This window comes from Pseudophryne corroboree, chromosome 6 (genome assembly GCF_028390025.1).
Source record: "Pseudophryne corroboree isolate aPseCor3 chromosome 6, aPseCor3.hap2, whole genome shotgun sequence".
Classification (NCBI taxonomy): domain Eukaryota; kingdom Metazoa; phylum Chordata; class Amphibia; order Anura; family Myobatrachidae; genus Pseudophryne; species Pseudophryne corroboree.
The window spans coordinates 139,096,494-139,119,987 of record NC_086449.1 but is presented as its reverse complement, the minus strand read 5'-3'; the positions used below and the strand labels follow the sequence as shown (position 1 = coordinate 139,119,987).

General features: G+C 45.2%; 1 protein-coding gene across 2 annotated transcripts in view; it reads right to left on the bottom strand.

Annotated features, from left to right (window-relative positions):
* The window catches only part of AEBP1 (AE binding protein 1), a 60,155-nt gene that overhangs the window by 34,906 nt on the left and 1,755 nt on the right, over positions 1 to 23,494 (bottom strand). For both annotated transcript variants that reach the window (XM_063931904.1, XM_063931903.1), the window contains exons 2-4: positions 21,212 to 21,533; positions 19,422 to 20,123; positions 10,295 to 10,348 (exon numbers count right to left, since the gene is read on the bottom strand). In XM_063931904.1, the coding sequence (XP_063787974.1) occupies positions 10,295 to 10,348; positions 19,422 to 20,123; positions 21,212 to 21,491 (1,036 nt within the window). In that variant the 5' untranslated portion in view covers positions 21,492 to 21,533. The remainder of the gene's footprint in view (positions 1 to 10,294; positions 10,349 to 19,421; positions 20,124 to 21,211; positions 21,534 to 23,494) is intronic.

Sequence of the window (23,494 nt, the reverse complement as noted above, 5' to 3'; positions counted from 1 at the left end):
CTGCGGTGCTGCTGAGCTGACAGTGTCCAGCAGGTCCATCATCAGTCATTACATAATAAATATATATACCTGTCCGGCTGCAGTACTAGTGATATTATATATATATATATATTAATTTCATCTCATTATCATCCAGTCTATATTAGCAGCAGACACAGTACGGTAGTCCACGGCTGTAGCTACCTCTGTGTCGGCAGTCGCTGGTCCATCCATAATTGTATACCACCTACCCGTGTTTTTTTTTTTTTCTTTCTTCTTGATACATACTACTATAGTAGCTTACTGTAGCAGTCTGCGGTGCTGCTGAGCTGACAGTGTCCAGCAGGTCCGTCATCAGTCATTACATAATAAATATATATACCTGTCCGGCTGCAGTACTAGTGATATTATATATATATATATTAATTTCATCTCATTATCATCCAGTCTATATTAGCAGCAGACACAGTACGGTAGTCCACGGCTGTAGCTACCTCTGTGTCGGCAGTCGCTGGTCCATCCATAATTGTATACCACCTACCCGTGTTTTTTTTTTTTTTTTTCTTTCTTCTTGATACATACTACTATAGTAGCTTACTGTAGCAGTCTGCGGTGCTGCTGAGCTGACAGTGTCCAGCAGGTCCGTCATCAGTCATTACATAATAAATATATATACCTGTCCGGCTGCAGTACTAGTGATATTATATATATATATATATATATTAATTTCATCTCATTATCATCCAGTCTATATTAGCAGCAGACACAGTACGGTAGTCCACGGCTGTAGCTACCTCTGTGTCGGCAGTCGCTGGTCCATCCATAATTGTATACCACCTACCCGTGTTTTTTTTTTTTTCTTTCTTCTTGATACATACTACTATAGTAGCTTACTGTAGCAGTCTGCGGTGCTGCTGAGCTGACAGTGTCCAGCAGGTCCGTCATCAGTCATTACATAATAAATATATATACCTGTCCGGCTGCAGTACTAGTGATATTATATATATATATATATTAATTTCATCTCATTATCATCCAGTCTATATTAGCAGCAGACACAGTACGGTAGTCCACGGCTGTAGCTACCTCTGTGTCGGCAGTCGCTGGTCCATCCATAATTGTATACCACCTACCCGTGGTTTTTTTTTTCTTCTTTCTTCTTGATACATACCACTATAGTAGCTTACTGTAGCAGTCTGCGGTGCTGCTGAGCTGACAGTGTCCAGCAGGTCCGTCATCAGTCATTACATAATAAATATATATACCTGTCCGGCTGCAGTACTAGTGATATTATATATATATATATATATATATATATTAATTTCATCTCATTATCATCCAGTCTATATTAGCAGCAGACACAGTACGGTAGTCCACGGCTGTAGCTACCTCTGTGTCGGCAGTCGCTGGTCCATCCATAATTGTATACCACCTACCCGTGTTTTTTTTTTCTTTCTTCTTGATACATACTACTATAGTAGCTTACTGTAGCAGTCTGCGGTGCTGCTGAGCTGACAGTGTCCAGCAGGTCCGTCATCAGTCATTACATAATAAATATATATACCTGTCCGGCTGCAGTACTAGTGATATTATATATATATATATATTAATTTCATCTCATTATCATCCAGTCTATATTAGCAGCCAGACACAGTACGGTAGTCCACGGCTGTAGCTACCTCTGTGTCGGCAGTCGCTGGTCCATCCATAATTGTATACCACCTACCCGTGGTTTTTTTTTTTTTCTTTCTTCTTGATACATACTACTATAGTAGCTTACTGTAGCAGTCTGCGGTGCTGCTGAGCTGACAGTGTCCAGCAGGTCCGTCATCAGTCATTACATAATAAATATATATACCTGTCCGGCTGCAGTACTAGTGATATTATATATATATATATATATATTTATTTCATCTCATTATCATCCAGTCTATATTAGCAGCAGACACAGTACGGTAGTCCACGGCTGTAGCTACCTCTGTGTCGGCAGTCGCTGGTCCATCCATAAGTATACTAGTATCCATCCATCTCCATTGTTTACCTGAGGTGCCTTTTAGTTGTGCCTATTAAAATATGGAGAACAAAAATGTTGAGGTTCCAAAATTAGGGAAAGATCAAGATCCACTTCCACCTCGTGCTGAAGCTGCTGCCACTAGTCATGGCCGAGACGATGAAATGCCAGCAACGTCGTCTGCCAAGGCCGATGCCCAATGTCATAGTACAGAGCATGTAAAATCCAAAACACCAAATATCAGTAAAAAAAGGACTCCAAAATCTAAAATAAAATTGTCGGAGGAGAAGCGTAAACTTGCCAATATGCCATTTACCACACGGAGTGGCAAGGAACGGCTGAGGCCCTGGCCTATGTTCATGGCTAGTGGTTCAGCTTCACATGAGGATGGAAGCACTCAGCCTCTCGCTAGAAAAATGAAAAGACTCAAGCTGGCAAAAGCACCGCAAAGAACTGTGCGTTCTTCGAAATCCCAAATCCACAAGGAGAGTCCAATTGTGTCGGTTGCGATGCCTGACCTTCCCAACACTGGACGTGAAGAGCATGCGCCTTCCACCATTTGCACGCCCCCTGCAAGTGCTGTAAGGAGCACCCGCAGTCCAGTTCCTGATAGTCAGATTGAAGATGTCAGTGTTGAAGTACACCAGGATGAGGAGGATATGGGTGTTGCTGGCGCTGGGGAGGAAATTGACAAGGAGGATTCTGATGGTGAGGTGGTTTGTTTAAGTCAGGCACCCGGGGAGACACCTGTTGTCCGTGGGAGGAATAGGGCCGTTGACATGCCTGGTGAAAATACCAAAAAAATCAGCTCTTCGGTGTGGAAGTATTTCACCAGAAATGCGGACAACATTTGTCAAGCCGTGTGTTGCCTTTGTCAAGCTGTAATAAGTAGGGGTAAGGACGTTAACCACCTCGGAACATCCTCCCTTATACGTCACCTGCAGCGCATTCATAATAAGTCAGTGACAAGTTCAAAAACTTTGGGCGACAGCGGAAGCAGTCCACTGACCAGTAAATCCCTTCCTCTTGTAACCAAGCTCACGCAAACCACCCCACCAACTCCCTCAGTGTCAATTTCCTCCTTCCCCAGGAATGCCAATAGTCCTGCAGGCCATGTCACTGGCAATTCTGACGAGTCCTCTCCTGCCTGGGATTCCTCCGATGCATCCTTGCGTGTAACGCCTACTGCTGCTGGCGCTGCTGTTGTTGCTGCTGGGAGTCGATGGTCATCCCAGAGGGGAAGTCGTAAGCCCACTTTTACTACTTCCACCAAGCAATTGACTGTCCAACAGTCCTTTGCGAGGAAGATGAAATATCACAGCAGTCATCCTGTTGCAAAGCGGATAACTGAGGCCTTGACAACTATGTTGGTGTTAGACGTGCGTCCGGTATCCGCCGTTAGTTCACAGGGAACTAGACAATTTCTTGAGGTAGTGTGCCCCCGTTACCAAATACCATCTAGGTTCCACTTCTCTAGGCAGGCGATACCGAGAATGTACACGGACGTCAGAAAAAGACTCACCAGTGTCCTAAAAAATGCAGTTGTACCCAATGTCCACTTAACCACGGACATGTGGACAAGTGGAGCAGGGCAGGGTCAGGACTATATGACTGTGACAGCCCACTGGGTAGATGTATGGACTCCCGCCGCAAGAACAGCAGCGGCGGCACCAGTAGCAGCATCTCGCAAACGCCAACTCTTTCCTAGGCAGGCTACGCTTTGTATCACCGGTTTCCAGAATACGCACACAGCTGAAAACCTCTTACGGCAACTGAGGAAGATCATCGCGGAATGGCTTACCCCAATTGGACTCTCCTGTGGATTTGTGGCATCGGACAACGCCAGCAATATTGTGTGTGCATTAAATATGGGCAAATTCCAGCACGTCCCATGTTTTGCACATACCTTGAATTTGGTGGTGCAGAATTTTTAAAAAAACGACAGGGGCGTGCAAGAGATGCTGTCGGTGGCCAGAAGAATTGCGGGACACTTTCGGCGTACAGGCACCACGTACAGAAGACTGGAGCACCACCAAAAACGCCTGAACCTGCCCTGCCATCATCTGAAGCAAGAAGTGGTAACGAGGTGGAATTCAACCCTATATATGCTTCAGAGGTTGGAGGAGCAGCAAAAGGCCATTCAAGCCTATACAATTGAGCACGATATAGGAGGTGGAATGTACCTGTCTCAAGCGCAGTGGAGAATGATTTCAACGTTGTGCAAGGTTCTGCAACCTTTTGAACTTGCCACACGTGAAGTCAGTTCAGACACTGCCAGCCTGAGTCAGGTCATTCCCCTCATCAGGCTTTTGCAGAAGAAGCTGGAGGCATTGAAGGAGGAGCTAAAAGGGAGCGATTCCGCTAGGCAAGTGGGACTTGTGGATGGAGCCCTTAATTCGCTTAACAAGGATTCACGGGTGGTCAATCTGTTGAAATCAGAGCACTACATTTTGGCCACCGTGCTCGATCCTAGATTTAAAACCTACCTTGGATCTCTCTTTCCGGCAGACACAAGTCTGCTGGGGTTCAAAGACCTGCTGGTGACAAAATTGTCAAGTCAAGCGGAACGCGACCTGTCAACATCTCCTCCTTCACATTCTCCCGCAACTGGGGGTGCGAGGAAAAGGCTCAGAATTCCGAGCCCACCCGCTGGCGGTGATGCAGGGCAGTCTGGAGCGACTGCTGATGCTGACATCTGGTCCGGACTGAAGGACCTGACAACGATTACGGACATGTCGTCTACTGTCACTGCATATGATTCTCTCCCCATTGAAAGAATGGTGGAGGATTATATGAGTGACCGCATCCAAGTAGGCACGTCAGACAGTCCGTACTTATACTGGCAGGAAAAAGAGGCAATTTGGAGGCCCTTGCACAAACTGGCTTTATTCTACCTAAGTTGCCCTCCCACAAGTGTGTACTCCGAAAGAGTGTTTAGTGCCGCCGCTCACCTTGTCAGCAATCGGCGTACGAGGTTACTTCCAGAAAATGTGGAGAAGATGATGTTCATTAAAATGAATTATAATCAATTCCTCCGTGGAGACATTGACCAGCAGCAATTGCCTCCACAAAGTACACAGGGAGCTGAGATGGTGGATTCCAGTGGGGACGAATTGATAATCTGTGAGGAGCGGGATGTACACGGTGATATATCGGAGGATGATGATGAGGTGGACATCTTGCCTCTGTAGAGCCAGTTTGTGCAAGGAGAGATTAATTGCTTCTTTTTCGGTGGGGGTCCAAACCAACCCGTCATTTCAGTCACAGTCGTGTGGCAGACCCTGTCACTGAAATGATGGGTTGGTTAAAGTGTGCATGTCCTGTTTATACAACATAAGGGTGGGTGGGAGGGCCCAAGGACAATTCCATCTTGCACCTCTTTTTTCTTTCATTTTTATTTGCGTCATGTGCTGTTTGGGGAGTGTTTTTTGGAAGGGCCATCCTGCGTGACACTGCAGTGCCACTCCTAGATGGGCCAGGTGTTTGTGTCGGCCACTGGGGTCGCTTATCTTACTCACACAGCTACCTCATTGCACCTCTTTTTTTCTTTGCGTCATGTGCTGTTTGGGGAGTGTTTTTTGGAAGGGCCATCCTGCGTGACACTGCAGTGCCACTCCTAGATGGGCCAGGTGTTTGTGTCGGCCACTAGGGTCGCTTATCTTACTCACACAGCTACCTCATTGCGCCTCTTTTTTTCTTCTTTGCGTCATGTGCTGTTTGGGGAGTGTTTTTTGGAAGGGCCATCCTGCGTGACACTGCAGTGCCACTCCTAGATGGGCCAGGTGTTTGTGTCGGCCACTAGGGTCGCTTATCTTACTCACACAGCTACCTCATTGCGCCTCTTTTTTTCTTTGCGTCATGTGCTGTTTGGGGAGTGTTTTTTGGAAGGGCCATCCTGCGTGACACTGCAGTGCCACTCCTAGATGGGCCAGGTGTTTGTGTCGGCCACTAGGGTCGCTTATCTTACTCACACAGCAACCTCATTGCGCCTCTTTTTTTCTTTGCGTCATGTGCTGTTTGGGGAGTGTTTTTTGGAAGGGCCATCCTGCGTGACACTGCAGTGCCACTCCTAGATGGGCCAGGTGTTTGTGTCGGCCACTAGGGTCGCTTATCTTACTCACACAGCTACCTCATTGCGCCTCTTTTTTTCTTTGCGTCATGTGCTGTTTGGGGAGTGTTTTTTGGAAGGGCCATCCTGCGTGACACTGCAGTGCCACTCCTAGATGGGCCAGGTGTTTGTGTCGGCCACTAGGGTCGCTTATCTTACTCACACAGCTACCTCATTGCGCCTCTTTTTTTCTTTGCGTCATGTGCTGTTTGGGGAGTGTTTTTTGGAAGGGCCATCCTGCGTGACACTGCAGTGCCACTCCTAGATGGGCCAGGTGTTTGTGTCGGCCACTAGGGTCGCTTATCTTACTCACACAGCTACCTCATTGCGCCTCTTTTTTTCTTTGCGCCATGTGCTGTTTGGGGAGTGTTTTTTGGAAGGGCCATCCTGCGTGACACTGCAGTGCCACTCCTAGATGGGCCAGGTGTTTGTGTCGGCCACTAGGGTCGCTTAGCTTAGTCATCCAGCGACCTCGGTGCAAATTTTAGGACTAAAAATAATATTGTGAGGTGTGAGGTATTCAGAATAGACTGAAAATGAGTGGAAATTATGGTTTTTGAGGTTAATAATACTTTGGGATCAAAATGACCCCCAAATTCTATGATTTAAGCTGTTTTTTAGTGTTTTTTGAAAAAAACACCCGAATCCAAAACACACCCGAATCCGACAAAAAAAATTCGGTGAGGTTTTGCCAAAACGCGGTCGAACCCAAAACACGGCCGCGGAACCGAACCCAAAACCAAAACACAAAACCCGAAAAATTTCAAGTGCACATCTCTAGTTACAACACAGACCTGCCTTAGGTGAATAACACAGAATAAAGCTAGAAAGGTCAGATCATTTAGTCACAGTCACAAGCAGGCCATATACAAGCCCAGAGCCGGCCCTAGGTATAGGCAAGGTAGGCAATTGCCTAGGGCATCTGGTATGCCTATGGGCACAAGCAGCTTCTGCTGATTAAAATGATATGTGGCATGCCTATATTCTGTGTGTAGCATTTCGTATGCAGATACAGCCACAGTCGCACACAGTATATAGGCATGCCACATATCATTTTAATCAGAAGAAGCTGATTGTGCATCCTAGCCACATAGCAATGCCAATAAGATGCATTTTCATAATAAATAGGCGCCCGACATTAGCAGAGCTGCCAGTTGACTCACGCCAGGAACTTCACTGCTCAAAAAAAATAAAAGGAACACTAAAATAACACATCCTAGATCTGAATGAATTAAATATTCTTATTAAATACTTTGTTCTTTACATAGTTGAATGTGCTGACAACAAAAGCACACAAAAATTATCAATGGAAATCAAATTTATTAACCCATTGAGGTCTGGATTTGGAGTCACACTCAAAATGAAAGTGGAAAAACACACTACAGGCTGATCCAACTTTGATGTAATGTCCTTAAAACAAGTCAAAATTAGGCTCAGTAGTGTGTGTGGCCTCCACGTGCCTGTATGACCTCCCTACAATGCCTGGGCATGCTCCTGATGAGGTGGCGGATGGTCTCCTGAGGGATCTCCTCCCAGACCTGGACTAAAGCATCCGCCAACTCCTGGACAGTCTGTGGTGCAACGTGGCATTGGTGGATGGAGCGAGACATGATGTCCCAGATATGCTCAATTGGATTCAGGTCTGGGGAACCAGCGGGCCAGTCCATAACATCAATGCCTTCGTCTTGTAGGAACTGCTGACACACTCCAGCCACAGGAGGTCTAGCACTGTCTTGCATTAGGAGGAACCCAGGGCCAACCGCACCAACATATGGTCTCACAAGGGGTCTGAGGATCTCATCTCGGTACCTAATGGCAGTCAGGCTACCTCTGGCGAGCACATGGAGGGCTGTGCGGCCCCCCAAAGAAATGCCACCCCACACCATTACTGACCCACTGCCAAACCGGTCATGCTGGAGGATGTTGCAGGCAGCAGAACGTTCTCCTTGGCATCTCCAGACTCTGTCACGTCTGTCACGTGTGCTCAGTGAGAACCTGCTTTCATCTGTGAAGAGCACAGGGCGCCAGTGGCGAATTTGCCAATCTTGGTGTTCTCTGGCAAATGCCAAATGTCCTGCATGGTGTTGGGCTGTAAGCACAACCCCCACCTGTGGACATCGGGCCCTCATACCACCCTCATGGAGTCTGTTTCTGATCATTTGAGTAGACACATGCACATTTGTGGCTTGCTGGAGGTCATTTTGCAGGGCTCTGGCAGTGCTCCTCCTGTTCCTCCTTGCACAAAGGCGGAAGTAGCGGTCCTGTTGCTGGGTTGTTGCCCTCCTACAGCCTCCTCCGGTCTCCTGATGTACTGGCCTGTCTCCTGGTAGCGCCTCCATGCTCTGGCCACTACGCTGACAGACACAGCAAACCTTCTTGCCACAGCTTGCATTGATGTGCCAACCTGGATGAACTGCACTACCTGAGCCACTTGTGTGGGTTGTAGACTCCGTCTCATGCTACCACTAGAGTGAAAGCACCGCCAGCTTTCAAAAGTGACCAAAACATCAGCCAGAAAGCATAGGAGCTGAGAAGTGGTCTGTGGTCACCACCTGCAGAACAACTCCTTTATTGGGTTGTGTTGCTTCCTAAGTGGACAGTTTGATTTCACGTAAGTGTGATTGACTTGGAGTTACATTGTGTTGTTTAAGTGTTCCCTTTCTTTTTTTGAGCAGTGTATATGTGTCATTATGTGTAAAAGGACATTAATAATGTGTAACATATGTGTAAGGGGCACTATGTGTGTCATTATGTGTAGAAGGGCACTAATAATGTGCGGCATATGTGTAAGGGACATTATGTGTGTTATAGTGTGTATAAGGGCATTAACAATGTGCGCAATATGTGTAAGGGAAATTTTGTTTATAAGGGCATTAATAAAGGTTGGCATAATGTGTAAGGCGCATTATGTTTATAATGACATTAATAGTGGGTGTCATATGTGTAAGGGGCATTACTGTGTGGTATTGTGTATAAATGCATTACCAATGTGTGGCATTGTGTGTATAAGGTGCTCTACTGTGTGGCGTAACGTATAGAAAGGGCACTACTGTGTGGTCTAATGTGACTAAAGAGCAATATGGTATGGTGTAATGTGAATAAGGAGCAATATGGCGTGGTGTAATGAGAATAAAGAGCAATATGGTGTGGTGTAATGTGAATAAGGAGCAATTCATTATGATGTTATGTGAATGAGGGGCACTACTGTGAGGAGTAACGTATATAAGGTGAAGTGGTACTACTCTGTGATGTCATGTGAATAAGGGACACTATCGCATTATAAATTGTGAATAAAGTTGCACTACTATTAGACATAATTTGAATTGGGGGTACTATTGTGTGGCCATACCCCTTGCCAGCAAAAACACACACCTTTTTGGGCTGTGCGCCGAATGTGCACACTGTTCTTATTTAAATTACAGGGGGTAGGAAAACAAAAAAAAGGACTGCTATGGGTGGGGTGTGATGGTGCTGGGAAAGGGGTGTAGGGTCAGAGGCAGAACTAGAGGTGGTGCTAGGGGGCACCAGCCAAAATCTTGCCTAGGGCATCATATTGGTTAGGGCCGGCTCTGTACAAGCCAATATATAAAAGTGAACTGACGTTGGCAATGTTTTTTAATAAATTCAGCAATGATATGTAGCCCACTGCTTGGCAATAAACGCAACACACCCATTCCCTGTTATTTGGACAAGGCACAAGCTAAACGTGGTGTATTCCATACTGGAGGCAATCACGAGACCGCCTGTCGGGATCCCGGCGAACACAATGCCGACGCCGGAATCCCGACAGGTGGTGAAATGCCACTGCTGGAATACCGGCGCGACATGCTTTTCTCCCTCTGTGGGTGTCCACAACACCCATAGAGGGAGAATACATCCTGTGGTGAGCACAGCGAGCCACCGTGCCCGCAGCGTGGTAAGCACAGCGAGCCCGCAAGGGGCTTTCTAGCGCTCGCCCCGCTACCAGCATACTGGTGGCCAGGATCCCGCTGTCGTAATCATGACAGGCAGGATCCCGACCGCCGGTAATAGGTATGTATTCCTTCCATACTGTAACTGCAGCACAGAAAAACAATATAATTACCCCAAAATGTATTGCATGTGTTTGTATATACAATATCTATAGGGAACAGTGCTGGCGAATGAATCAGGAGCGGCTATATGAATGCAGGTCAGGGGAAGAACATGCAACTCACCAGGCCGAGGAACTCGTTCCTCTCTGCCAGGTTCCTCTGGTTCCACGTATCCTCCTGTAACACAAAGAAAGGACCCCTTAGTATGATGTAGACATAATCACCTCTTCTCTGTTGCTACGGTGCTTGAAATATAACATAAATTAGTGATATTCTTGTTATCGCTCGTTACGAATGATAAATGGTGCTCTAGTCAATCAGCTCCTAATTGAAAAATGACAGGAGCTGATTGGCTGGAGCACCATTTATCATTCGTAATGAGTGATAATACGCATATAACTTGTTGCTAAATCTGCACCATACAGCCTGATTCAGAGATGTACGCAAATCCCATTTTTTGCAGTTGAGTGATTATCGGCGGTCTGTGCCCACAAATCGCACTGTGCCGCATGGTCTTGTCATGTCGGTCACAAAGAGGGTTTATTAGCAAAGTGATTGACAGGCAGGAACCATTTGCGGGAAGTAACGGGGGAATGGCGGCAAATATACAGGTGTGTCGCAACCTCTTTTAGGGGTGTGTTTGAGGCTACGATTGTGATCCCGTATGCAGCTGCAATGTCTCCAGTGGTCATGCTTCCCAACCAATCGACTGCTGTGATCTGCAAAGCCGCCTGTGGGCGTCTCCACTCAAATCCTGGCGGATGCAACATTTGCATATTTTTGCACTGCAGCTGCATAGAGGTTCGCAGCTGCAAATGCATTTGTGTACATCTCCGAATCCGGCCTATAGGCAGCATTTTGCAGAATATTGCCATTCTGAATACTTTCAAAGAATTTTCCTAATACAATTCCTAATGCCACGACACGTGTACACCATACACATATTCTCCACATACTGTGTTGTGTTGGTCTCTTGAGTTCAATACATTTCCTGTCTGCCCTCCACCATTTAATCCGGGCCCCTCTATGTCTCTTTCCTGCCAAACCGCGGCTGCAACAAACACTGTCTTCTGAGTGATTGGATAAGGTATATCAGGTCCTGTTTGCCTCATCGGCTGAGGGACGTCCTGATTTATAGTTAACATATGGGATATAGATTATAACAGGGCCTCTGCCTGCATTAGTCTTTACGGCTGCTTGTTGTCATAGCCACATTTCATCTTATGCCACATAAAAATCTAGGTACTGGCTGAAACAAAATACCAGCATCCCTGTAATGTTTCTGTTCTATAACGAGCACTGATGCTGCTCCTAATTCTTACCAGACAGGCCAGTAAAATATGAACCGGGAGCCAACCACATTGGTAATTGAAAACGTGAATTGGCTTAGTTATTATGTTAGGTGGGCTTAGCTTGGTCTCCCCACCAACCTAGAGATGACTGGCACAACTAATGTCTAATAGATATATAAGTGACATTTATATATAATGACCCTCATGTTTACAGACCAGGGTGCCAGGATGGGCCAAATGCTATTCAGTTTTCGTTCACCCATATACCTTTACAACTGAACCTGATACTAACACAGGCCTACTGGGGAGGGGGGCTACAACTTTTTCCCTTACAGGCCAGATACAGTAGTTGTAATAGCAGATACCTCGCCTGTTACAGCCACCTCTATATTTATCAGTGTGTTTGAGCAATGTTTGTACTTATAACATCTGCCGACCTTTATTACTGGCATTAAAACATAGGGATAGTGGCTAGCTGCAACTTGTTAGTTAAAATCACAGTTTTCTGGGGATATTCATGTTATTTAGCATCTGTTATATATACAGCAGAAGATTGCTGAGGTCACAAAAAAGGAGACTATTACATTCCCCCTTAAAAGTCATGCTCCTAAAGCTGTTTGCAAGCTGCCTTACTGCCATCTGTGTGCACATATGTGTTCTGGGAACAGTTGGTGATCCTGAAAGGAAGTGTTTCCATTTTTATTCAACATTATCACTTTTTATATACTTTGTGGGGAAAAAACGTCATGTACTGTCCATACATATTGGCAGAAGCCATTTGGAGGGTTGAGCCGATATTCATAGACATGTTTGGTGTCAATTCACTATAGACAGGTGCCTCATGGCTCGGCACTGTTACCAGTGATAAGCTTTCTAGTAAGTAGATCATGGCACCAGAGGCGTTACTTACGTTGTGAACACCCGCCGGTGCAGAGCCGACATAAAAGGGGTGTGGCTTCCCATGAGTGGGTGTGGCTTAGTGGGAGCTTCACGTTCCGACCCCGTTTTCCATCACTTTGGGGTTCGGGAGGTGCGCTCTGCCTCCCGCAGAGTGCTGTTTCTGCAGTGGCGGCTCCTACACAGTGACAGGAGCCAAGTGCTGCACATAGGGGGTAATTCTGAGATGATCGCAGCAGGAATTTTGTTAGCAGTTGGGCAAAACCATGTGCACTGCAGGGGAGGCAGATATAACATGTGCAGAGAGAATTTGATTTGGGTGGGTTATTTTGTTTCTGTGCAGGGTAAATACTGACTGCTTTATTTTTACACTGCAATTTACATTGCAGATTGAACACACCACACCCAAATCTAACTCTCTCTGCACATGTTATATCTGCCTCCCCTGCAGTGCACATGGTTTTGCCCAACTGCTAACAAAATTGCTGCTGCGATCAACTCAGAATTACCCCCATAATGTAACATGTGCCGCACTCGGGTCCTGTCACTAAGCAGGAGTCGGCATTTTGGTGTCACCCCTCAGAGGATGACACCCAGTTGCGGCCCGCACCCCCCTTGTGACGCCACTGCATGGCACTTATATGCCCTAATTTCGGGACTAATTCAGACCTGATCGCATCAGCAAAATTTTTCTCTAATGGGCTTAACCATGCGCAGTGCGGGGGGTGCAGATATAACATGTGCAGAGAGAGTTAAGGCCCCCATTCATTATTGCGACTTGTCTGAGGCACAAGTCGGATCCAATTTCCCTTGAACTCCCCCGGCAGCTTCCCGGGAGTGCTTCCATCCGATTTGGTACTTGATGTGCCATTTTTGCATGTGATTTATCGCATACGATATATATATCACATACTGCTGCTGCTGGCGCTGTGTGGGTGGGAGCGTCCAGAGAAAAGCCACTCAAGTGAAAACATCCGAGAAATCGTTTGCAATATATCACAGGTGCTAAAAAACTAGCCGCGATGTGCACCTGATGGCTGTGATTCCGATATATCCAATGTGCTGCACGTCCGACCACCACGGGACTGCGCATCGGATCGGATCAGATGTCAAACACCGATGCGATTTGGCCAGTTTCACCCGATTTCTTGGCTTGATCCATCGGAATCGGGTGAAAAGAGGCCATGTTGGACAAGTGTATGCGCACCTTTAGATTTGGGTGGGGTGTGTCCAAACTGAAATCTAAATTGCAGTGTAAAAAGAAAGCAGCCAGTATTTACCCTGCACAGAAACAAAATAACTCACCCAAATCTAACTCTCTCTGTACATGTTATATCTGCCCCCCTGCAGTGCACATGGTTTTGCCCATTAGAGAAAGATTTTGCTCTTGCGATCAGGTCTGAATTAGGCCCTTCATCTTAAAAGTACAAAGTCTTCTTAATAGAAAGGTATGAAGGTGAAGAAGAGCAATGCAGGTCTCATCTCCAACATTTGTATCAGTGGAGAGTATGACAAATCATTGTGACTAGGGGGCATATTAGTAAAGGATGAGAAGTCCTATTGCTGGTGGGCATGTGTGTGTGTCTGTCTGTCTGTCTGTCAGGGACCGTAGGCTATAAGCGCAAATGGATCAGGAACTGATATTAATTGTTGCATGTTCTCACTACAGTGCTACCTACTATGATTAGTCCTATATAAAAAAAGAAAAAGAAAAAGACTCCTTAAGTATTCCTGCCTTCACCTGACCATTCATGTATCCACACCTTTATTCTATTCCATATATGCCCTCCAGTTCATTCAAATCCTCATATGTTCACTCCACCATTCTCCCCATGTATCTTTACTGTTAAGAAATTATTCAGGTGCCCTGACCTTCTCCTTGCTCCTCATCTACCGTGGCCTCACCTGACTTCCCATGTGTCCTCATCTATATCAGATTCCTTATGCATACTTGCCTTTAAATCACTGCTCATAAATGTTCACCTTTATCCAACTACTTGTCTTTTGCCTTCACATTACTTCTCTTGTATACTTAGTTTCACCAGATGCCTAATACATCCTCACCTTCTTATAACTCATGTATCCTCACCTTCACCCAACTCCTCCTCAATACTTGCCTTCACCTTAGTTATCTTGTCGCCTCACCTCACCCAACTCCTCATCTATTATCGCTTCCATATTACTTATCATGTATCCTCACCTTCAACCAACTCATCTATTCTCGCTTTCGCCTTACTTATCCTGTACCTTCACCTTCATCAACTCTTCATCTTTACTTGACCTTACTTCTCATGTGTCCTCACCTTACTTCTCATGTGTCCTCACCTTACTTCTCATGTGTCCTCACCTTACTTCTCATGTGTCCTCACCTTACTTCTCATGTGTTCACCACATTTCTCAGGCACCCTCACCATGATATTACAACTCTTGTATCCTCTAAATTTGAACTGGAGGGGACTCTAATGTGGCACAGTATGAACTAAGGGCACTGTAATAATATGGAATAATTTGAACTGGGGAGACTGTATGTCATAAATGTGAATTGGGGGTACTGTGTGGCATAATGTGTACTGGCAGCCCTACAGTGTGACATCATGTAAACTAGTGAACTACGATGGTTCATAAAATAAACCAGGGCACTACTATGGGGCATAATATTAACTAGGGTACTAATGTGGTTCAGAAAATGAACCAGGGAACTGATATGGGACATAAAATCAATAATTGCTGCGGAGGGGTGTCTCTCAAGAAGCATTGGGATAGGGGCCCCACAAAGCTCTCATCATTACCAGGGGGGTGGGAATGGCTGTTATTATTATTGGATTATTATTGTGTAGGTGTTGTTCAATGCGTTTTATGACAGGGAGGCAGATAGTATCGCCGTCAAAGGTAATGGGCCAGATGCATCATCGCTTGGAAAGTGATAAAATGTAGAGTGAAAAAGTACCAACCAATCAGCTCCTAACTGACATTTTTCAAACAGTGGGGCAGATGTATTAACATGGAGAAGGCATAAGGAAGTGATAAACCAGTGATATGTGCAAGGTGATAAAGGCACCAGCCAATCAGCTCCAATATGTAAATCAACAGTTAGGATCTGATTGGCTGGTGCGTTTATCACCTTGCACTCATAACTGGTTTATCACTTCCTTATGCCTTCTCCAGGTTAATACATCTGCCCCATAGTCTGTACCATGACAGTTAGGAGCTGATTAGCTGGTACTTTTTCACTCTCCATTTTATCACTTTCCAAGCGATGATGTATCTAGCCCAAAGTATGAGACAAATATATGGTTTTGTTCACACTTATCTCAAGAAAAACACATTCACACTTCCCACACACACCAAGGCACAAATGCAAACATATCTGCTATTAAACTCTATGTCAAGGGCTGGGCCACAGAGAGCTTTCTCAGGCTCCAGTAATGAAAGGGGGAGAGGTCTATTTGTGGAGCTGTGGCATGTCCCCTTTAAAAATATAACATTAGAAGTTACTTGTTTTAGGCAACCTGCATGGGGGGATGGGGGGGACGCAATGTGCCCCTCAGCCAAGTCAGATCCAGGGAAGGGGCTTGATCAGTGCGATTGCTCCGCCCTGCAGGAAGTGGAGACTGCTGTGCTAAGAAGCAACAGCCTCCCCGAACCTACTGCAGCCCAGCCAGCACACAGTAATGTGTGCTGGGCTCAGGAAAGAGGCTGTTGCTGGCTGACTAATTAGTACCTCCTCCCTCTCAGCACCACTGGTCAGGGGCGTAGCGAGGAGGGAGATGAAGGGGGAAAACCCTCCAATGTTTGTCGTGGAGTTCTGGAGTGCTTAGAAATTTGAGTTTATAATTGGGTAAAACCAAATGTTTGTATTATGCCATATACATACAGAAGTCAGAAGCCACAAAATGGCCACCACCCGCCCGAGTCAGCAGCACTGTGTCAGGTACGGGCAGGCGATGATGTTATTAGTTCTCTCAGACCACTGCACCCCATGACACTGACTGGTGCTCCCTTGCGCTCCCCTCCCTCGTACCGATGCGCATTTCTGCACACTGTGTTGCTGCTCTTAAATAAAATAAAAATTTTCCTAAATGAAAAGCCTGGGACGTGTCTTGCACTCAACCCCCTCTACCATGATTCCGCCTATTGCCGTTTCAATGTAAGCGCTTACAATTTCCCGTTAGTATATGTTTTGGAATGACAATAAAGAAAGCGCAAGGTTATTCCTTTAATGTCGTCGGTGTGGACTTGCGCAGCAAGGTCTTCTCACGTGGCCAGTTATGCGTGGTTCTCTCCCGTGTTGGTAATGCCACCAATCAAATTATACTCATAACCGACGACAGTTTTAAGACACTTAGGGGTATATGCAATTAGCGGCGAATCGCGGCAAATTATCGGCCGTTTTTTAATTCGACCGTCCAATTTCGGCAAGTGGGTGCCGAAATTCACCATATTCAATCAAAAACGGATTCGACAGTCCCGCGGCCGAAAAACGGACGATTTAACGGATTTTGATCCGGTTTTTTAAAAACGGAAAAAAACGGGAAAAACCCGGAAAAAAATGGCGTGGGGTCCCCCCTCCAAAGCATAACCAGCCTCGGGCTCTTCGAGCTGGTCCTGGTTCTAAAAATCCGGGGGAAAAATTGACAGGGGATCCCCCGTATTTTTAAAACCAGCACCGGGCTCTGCGCCTGGTGCTGGTGCAAAAAATACGGGGGACAAAAAGAGTAGGGGTCCCCCGTATTTTATACACCAGCATCGGGCTCCACTAGCTGGACAGATAATGCCACAGCCGGGGGTCACTTTTATACAGTGCCCTGCGGCCGTGGCATTAAATATCCAACTAGTCACCCCTGGCCGGGGTACCCTGGGGGAGTGGGGACCCCTTCAATCAAGGGGTCCCCCCCCCCAGCCACCCAAGGGCCAGGGGTGAAGCCCGAGGCTGTCCCCCCCATCCAAGGGCTGCGGATGGGAAGCTGATAGCCTTGAGAAATGTGAAAGAATATTGTTTTTTCCAGTAGTACTACAAGTCCCAGCAAGCCTCCCCCGCAAGCTGGTACTTGGAGAACCACAAGTACCAGCATGCGGGAGAAAAACGGGCCCGCTGGTACCTGTAGTACTACTGGGAAAAAAATACCCAAATAAAAACAGGAGACACACACCTTGATAGTAAAACTTTATTACACAACTGCCGACACACACATACTTACCTATGTTGACCCGCCGACTGCCACAGTCTCCGACGATCCGGGGTACCTGTGAAAAAAATTAGACTCACCTCAATCCAGTGTCCGGGAGATAATCCACGTACTTGGTAAAAAAAGAAAACGCATACCCGACCATGCCGGACTGAAAGGGGTCCCATGTTGACACATGGGACCCCTTTCCCCGAATGTGCCGGGACCCCACGTGACTCCTGTCACTGAGGTCCCTTCAGCCAATCAGGAAGCGCTACTTCCGTGGCGCCCACCTGATTGGCTGTGCGCGTCTGAGGTCAGACAGCGCATCGCACAGCTCCCTCCATTATTTTCAATGGTGGGAACTTTGCCGTCAGCGGTGGGGTTACCCGCGGTCAGCCGCTGACCGCGGGTGACCCCACCACTAACCGCAAAGTTCCCACCATTGAATATAATGGAGAGGCTTTGCGATGCGCTGTCTGACAGCTCAGAAGCGCAGCCAATCAGCAGAGTGCAAGGACGTTGCGCTCGCTGATTGGCTTAAGAGACCTTTCAGTGACAGCAGTCACGGGGGGGTCTCTCTGCATTCGGGGAAAGGGGTCCCATGTGTCAACATGGGACCCCTTTCAGTCCGCTGGCACGGGTTTGTCGTTTTATTTTTTTGCCAAGTACGTGGATTATACTCTGGACCCTGGGTCAGGTGAGTCTAATTTTTTTCACAGGTACCCCGGATCGTCGGAGACGAGACGTGCCAGTCGGCGGGTCAACATAGGTAAGTATGTATGTGTGTCGACATGTGTGAAATAAAGTTTTACTGTCACGGTGTGTGTCTCCTGTTTTTATTTGGGTATTTTTTCCCCAGTAGAACTACAGGTACCAGCGGGCCCGTTTTTCTCCCGCATGCTGGTACTTGTGGTTCTCCAAGTACCAGCTTGCGGGGGAGGCTTGCTGGGACTTGTAGTACTACTGGAAAAAAAATATTCTGTCATTTTTCTCAAGACTATCAGCCTCCCATCCGCAGCCCTTGGATGGGGGGGGGGACAGCCTCGGGCTTCACCCCTGGCCCTTGGAAGTGTGGCGGATTGAAAATGACGAATTTACTGTCTAAAAGCACTGTTGTCGAATTTGCAAACTTCAATTGAATATACTTTGGTCGAATTGCAGCACTTGTATCATTGCAGAAAAGTCGAATTTGACAAAAGTCGAATTTCAAAAAGTCGAATTTTGAAAGTCCGTTTTTTTGACGGAAAGTACTGAATTGCATTGACGATTTTTTTTTTGGGGCGAAAAAGTCCCGTTTTTCGCCAATTTCGGGAATTCGACCGCAATTGCATATACCTGTATATGTGGTTTACAGCGAGGTATTTACAGACTGATGGAATTGGTAAACAGAAGCTATTAAGACAGATAAGCGAACTAAAAATTTGGGAAAGAAAAAAATGAATGACAATTAAATGAATAATCACTTGGCAACGACGGGTAGGCACTTCTAGTATATACTGTATATGTAATACAGTCAATATAGTAAATATATATATAATGCAATCTTGTATTCTGTATTTATGTATATATGTATTTCTTACTATCCTGCTATGTATTGCAGGAAAAGGTATAATATTTTGCTGTGATTAACTGCATGTATTTTGAGTGGGAAATCTGAGAGATTGCTCAATGGATCTTGCAGTGTTTCTATAATAGTTCCTCAGGCCTGCAGAGTATGTCCAGTTAACGCAAACAAGATAGTTTACCCTCATTATTCATATCTGAAAATGTAACCTACAGTGAGCATTTCATAGATCCTTTACTTGCTTTGTTTAGTGTAGAGAACCCTGCTTCCAGTAATTACACAATTCTCATATAAAACCATGCTTTCACATCCCATTGTTGCAGACTTACCTGTCCCCCATTTATCCTCTCCCGTTTGTGTCTTTGTGTCAGTAAATGGTGGTCTTCCGTACCTGTCATCTTCCTCTTTGATGTGGGGTCGCCTGTACTTTTCCTCTTCAGGTGTTCTATATCTGTCCTCCACTTCCTTAGTCACTTGTGGTCTTCTATACCGATCCTCTTCTTTGGTAATGTCGGGTTTTACGTAAATCTCTTCATCGTAATCCTCTGGAATGTGGGGTCTCCTGTCTCTGTCCTCTTCTTTCTCTGTAATTTGTGGTCTCTTGTATTTTTCCACCTCTTCCCTTGCTGTGACTTGGGGTTTTCTATACCTGTCCTCATCTTCTTCTGGAATTTGGGGTCTTCTATACCGTTCTTCCTCCTCTGTAACGTGTGGGGTTCTGTAATGTTCCTCATCTTCATGGATTTTGGGTCTTGTGTACTGCTCTTCCTCATTCGTGACTCTCGTTCTCTCGTACTTGTCCACGCCTTCTTCTAACTCTGGATGTCGGTCTTGTTTCTTTGCTGCTGACTTTTTGGTAGGTTTCGGTGGCTTTTCCTTGGGTTTCTTTGTTGCTTTTGGCTTCTTTTCCTTGGGTTTCTTGGTTGGTTTCGGAGGCTTTTCTTTTTTTGGTGCCTTTTCTTTAGGCTTTTTAGTGGGTTTAGGTGGTTTCTCCTTTTTTTCTTTCATGGGTTTTTCTTTGGCCTTTGATTCTGTGGGTAGAAAAGGAACATTATCAAAACCTGTAATGATCATGGAGAATGATAGCAATTCTCAGAGCTCCTTATACAAACAAAAATTGGTTTCCACATAATGGTGAAAAATAAATTCCACACAAATTCACTATTAAATACGTCTTTATCAATGCTCATGAGAAGCCAACACTCGGGTTCATTTATTAAAAAAGGGATATGACAGAAAGAGGTTCAAATTCAACTTCTATATGTATGTCTCATTGTCCCCATCCCGAGAAACCGGGTCTACAGAAAATTAAAAAAAAAGTAGTCTTCTCAAAGGAGGGTAAAATGCGTGGCTAAAATCATGCACCTTATATAACCAAATGACGCCGTTTTATCCCCACCGGAGATGTGCTCTGCTCCATACAGGACAGATACTGTACCATAAACGTAACCTTTATTCCAAGAAAATGGACATGGATGCGGCAGGACTGTTTTGCTCCGTCAATTACCTTTCTGTATGGATTCTCTACTTATTGTAATGATCTAAAATTCCAGCGTCAAGCTCAGCTATAGATCCATCTAACATGCAGGTACAGCTAAGTAAATTCTAGAAGTAACCCTGTGTGTCAGAGACTTTATGATTCCAGTTCTATGATTCCTCATGCACATAATTAATGTCAGACTGTCACATCACAAGAAAGCAAGTAATGGGCCAGGAATGCTTATGTGATCATACAGGAAAACAGACACACTCTCCAGACTGTTGGACTATGAACAACACAGGGATACATTACAGGGAAAGTAAAGAGGCAAGTTACTGTATAAGAGCTCTTAGTAACTTTCATATGTAGAAGTGCCAGGTACTTGGCATAACTAATGCAGAAATAGTTTTTGTATTAATCTTGTTCATTTTTTTATTTTTTTTTTATTTTAAAGCTATCTATACTCCCCAGTAATACAGTGGACTATGTAGGGTTACTACCTCCGGGCATATTCACCCTCAAAGTGTAATGCAGTGCTAATCACACACACTAAAGAAATGAGCAACAAAGTGTATAGCACCATGTTGTTCTCCATGACCCACCCCCTATCCACAGTATTATCCCACACCGTACACTCACCTTCACTCTCACCCTTAGATGCTTTTTTCTTTTTCCCTATTTGGGTCTCTTCTTTCTCCTCATACCCTCCAGTCCTGGTGATTACTTCTCCATCATCATCTTCCTCCCTCTTTGGTTCCCCTTTATCATCTTCATCTTCCTCAGGGACCAATTCCTTGAGAAATCCTTCCAGGAATTCTTCAATCTCATCATCTGTAAGAACGTTCTGTGCCCGGCCTGTGGGGGGCAGCAGTGGCAGGAGTAGAGAGAGTACAACTAAGTATGCGCCACCTCTCCACATCCCTCACTTCAGGAAGAGCCAGATATATATGGAAAAGGAAACCTAAAAATAGGGAAACAGGAACATATTTATGGTTGTCAGTGTTTTACGGAGCTTACAAGCTAATTTCCCTGCTCACCAGAGCCAAACTAGTCAGAAGCCAATTAACCTTACAATATGCCTTTGCATTATGGGAGGAAAGGAGAGCATCTGGAGGAAACCCAGGTGATCATGTGGATAACATACTATATAAATTCCATACAAATAGCCTCCTACTTAGGAATGCAAACATCTGTCCCAATACACTTCCCATTATAGTGGCAGTAATATGCAGAATGGGATGACTACACCACATATTCCACAGAGAGGGATACCCATCCTTATCACTGACTCCTGGGTGAGAGGGAATCTCGCTGTAAATTGCAGCACCACCCCCTGCACTTGCCACTTGTAAGTCCCAAAAGTAGGTAAGAATGGGGAAAACCTACTACATATATTATATAGATACATATACAGCTAGTGTTCCCTCATAGCTGTACTAATAGTAATATCCACTGTAAACTATACTCTCGCCTCTAGTTCTAGCTGTTTCCTTCCTCTCCCAGTCACAGTGTATGCTCTGTCATCATTAGTATGGCTGCCCTTACTTGTTTTCATGTCTGCATTTATGTTGCCTATTCTGTGTGTCCCTATTTAAAGTCTGTTCTCTTTTCTCCCATGAGCAGCACTGCACACCACTGTGGCACCTTACATTGAGAATAGTAATAATAATACAAAGACACAGTTGATGAGGACCATGCTCATAATGACTTTGTTTGGGGTCTATTTACTAAGCCTTGGAGAAAGGTCAAGTATCAGTCAATCAGCTCCTAACTGACATGTTACAGGCTGTGTTTGAAAAATGACAGGAGCTGGTTGGTTGGTACTTTATCTCTCTCCACAGCTTAGCAAATAGACCCCTTTAAACCTAAAGCTGACTGATTGCGGCTGATTTGCTCAATCAGATGAAATGTTAAGAGCAGACAGATCTGGTTATCCAGTGTTTGGATCAAACACGGGAATATTTACTACTATCTTAATTTTTGCAGCTATAATTAACATTGCTAAGCATCAGGACAATTTGTAAATGTTGGCATACCACGACACTTGCCCTAATAAGCAGCTGTTACCGCAAGTCTGAGAACCTACTATTTCAGGTTATGTCACAGTAATGTTCCTGTGCAGGTGGAAATTTTTTTTTTATTATTGGAAGTGGTAGGCTCTGAGAGACACCGATAGCTCTTTAATCTGAAGATGGCGGTAGCTATGGGAGACAAGCATAGAAAAACTAAGTTTTGTAGAGCTTGGCAAATTGGAGGAGACTTCCTTTCCTATACAATATGGCTGATGTCTGTGATATCTCTTATGTGAAATAAGCCCGGTACCTAAATGTTATATATGTGGACACTGCCTTTTCCACATAAATATCTGACAAAAAGAGTTTAATAAATAAGACACCAGTCATTCTGTAAGATGTAACATTGTAAAATTGTTATCCGCCTCATGGCAAGCTATTGCCGTTAGTTATCAGACCTCTTAGGCAGTGAAATGCCCTTCACTAGGCTTACTGACAGGAAGTCTGCTTTGCATAGTCAAATGCTTCCTCCGCGTTCCTAACCTTATCCTGACATTTCTTCAGTTCTTAGAAGTTTTACATATACAGTATTATACAGTATGAATGTAGGTGTTAGTGTTCAAAATAAGGGGGGGAGATTTACTAACCAGTGATAAAAGTGAAGAAGTGAGCCAGTGGAGAAGTTGCACATAGCATCCAATCAGCATTGACGTAACATAATAATATAATATAATTTGCATACTATAAAAGTATGCAGAGCAGCTGATTGGTTGCCATGGGCAACTTCTCCACTGGCTCATTTCTCTACTTTTATCACTGCTTAGAACATGTCCCCAATAGTCTTTTATATTTGGTGCAAGTAGGGTTAAGCAGATTTGCATAACGGACCTTTTAAAAAGAATATAGCCTA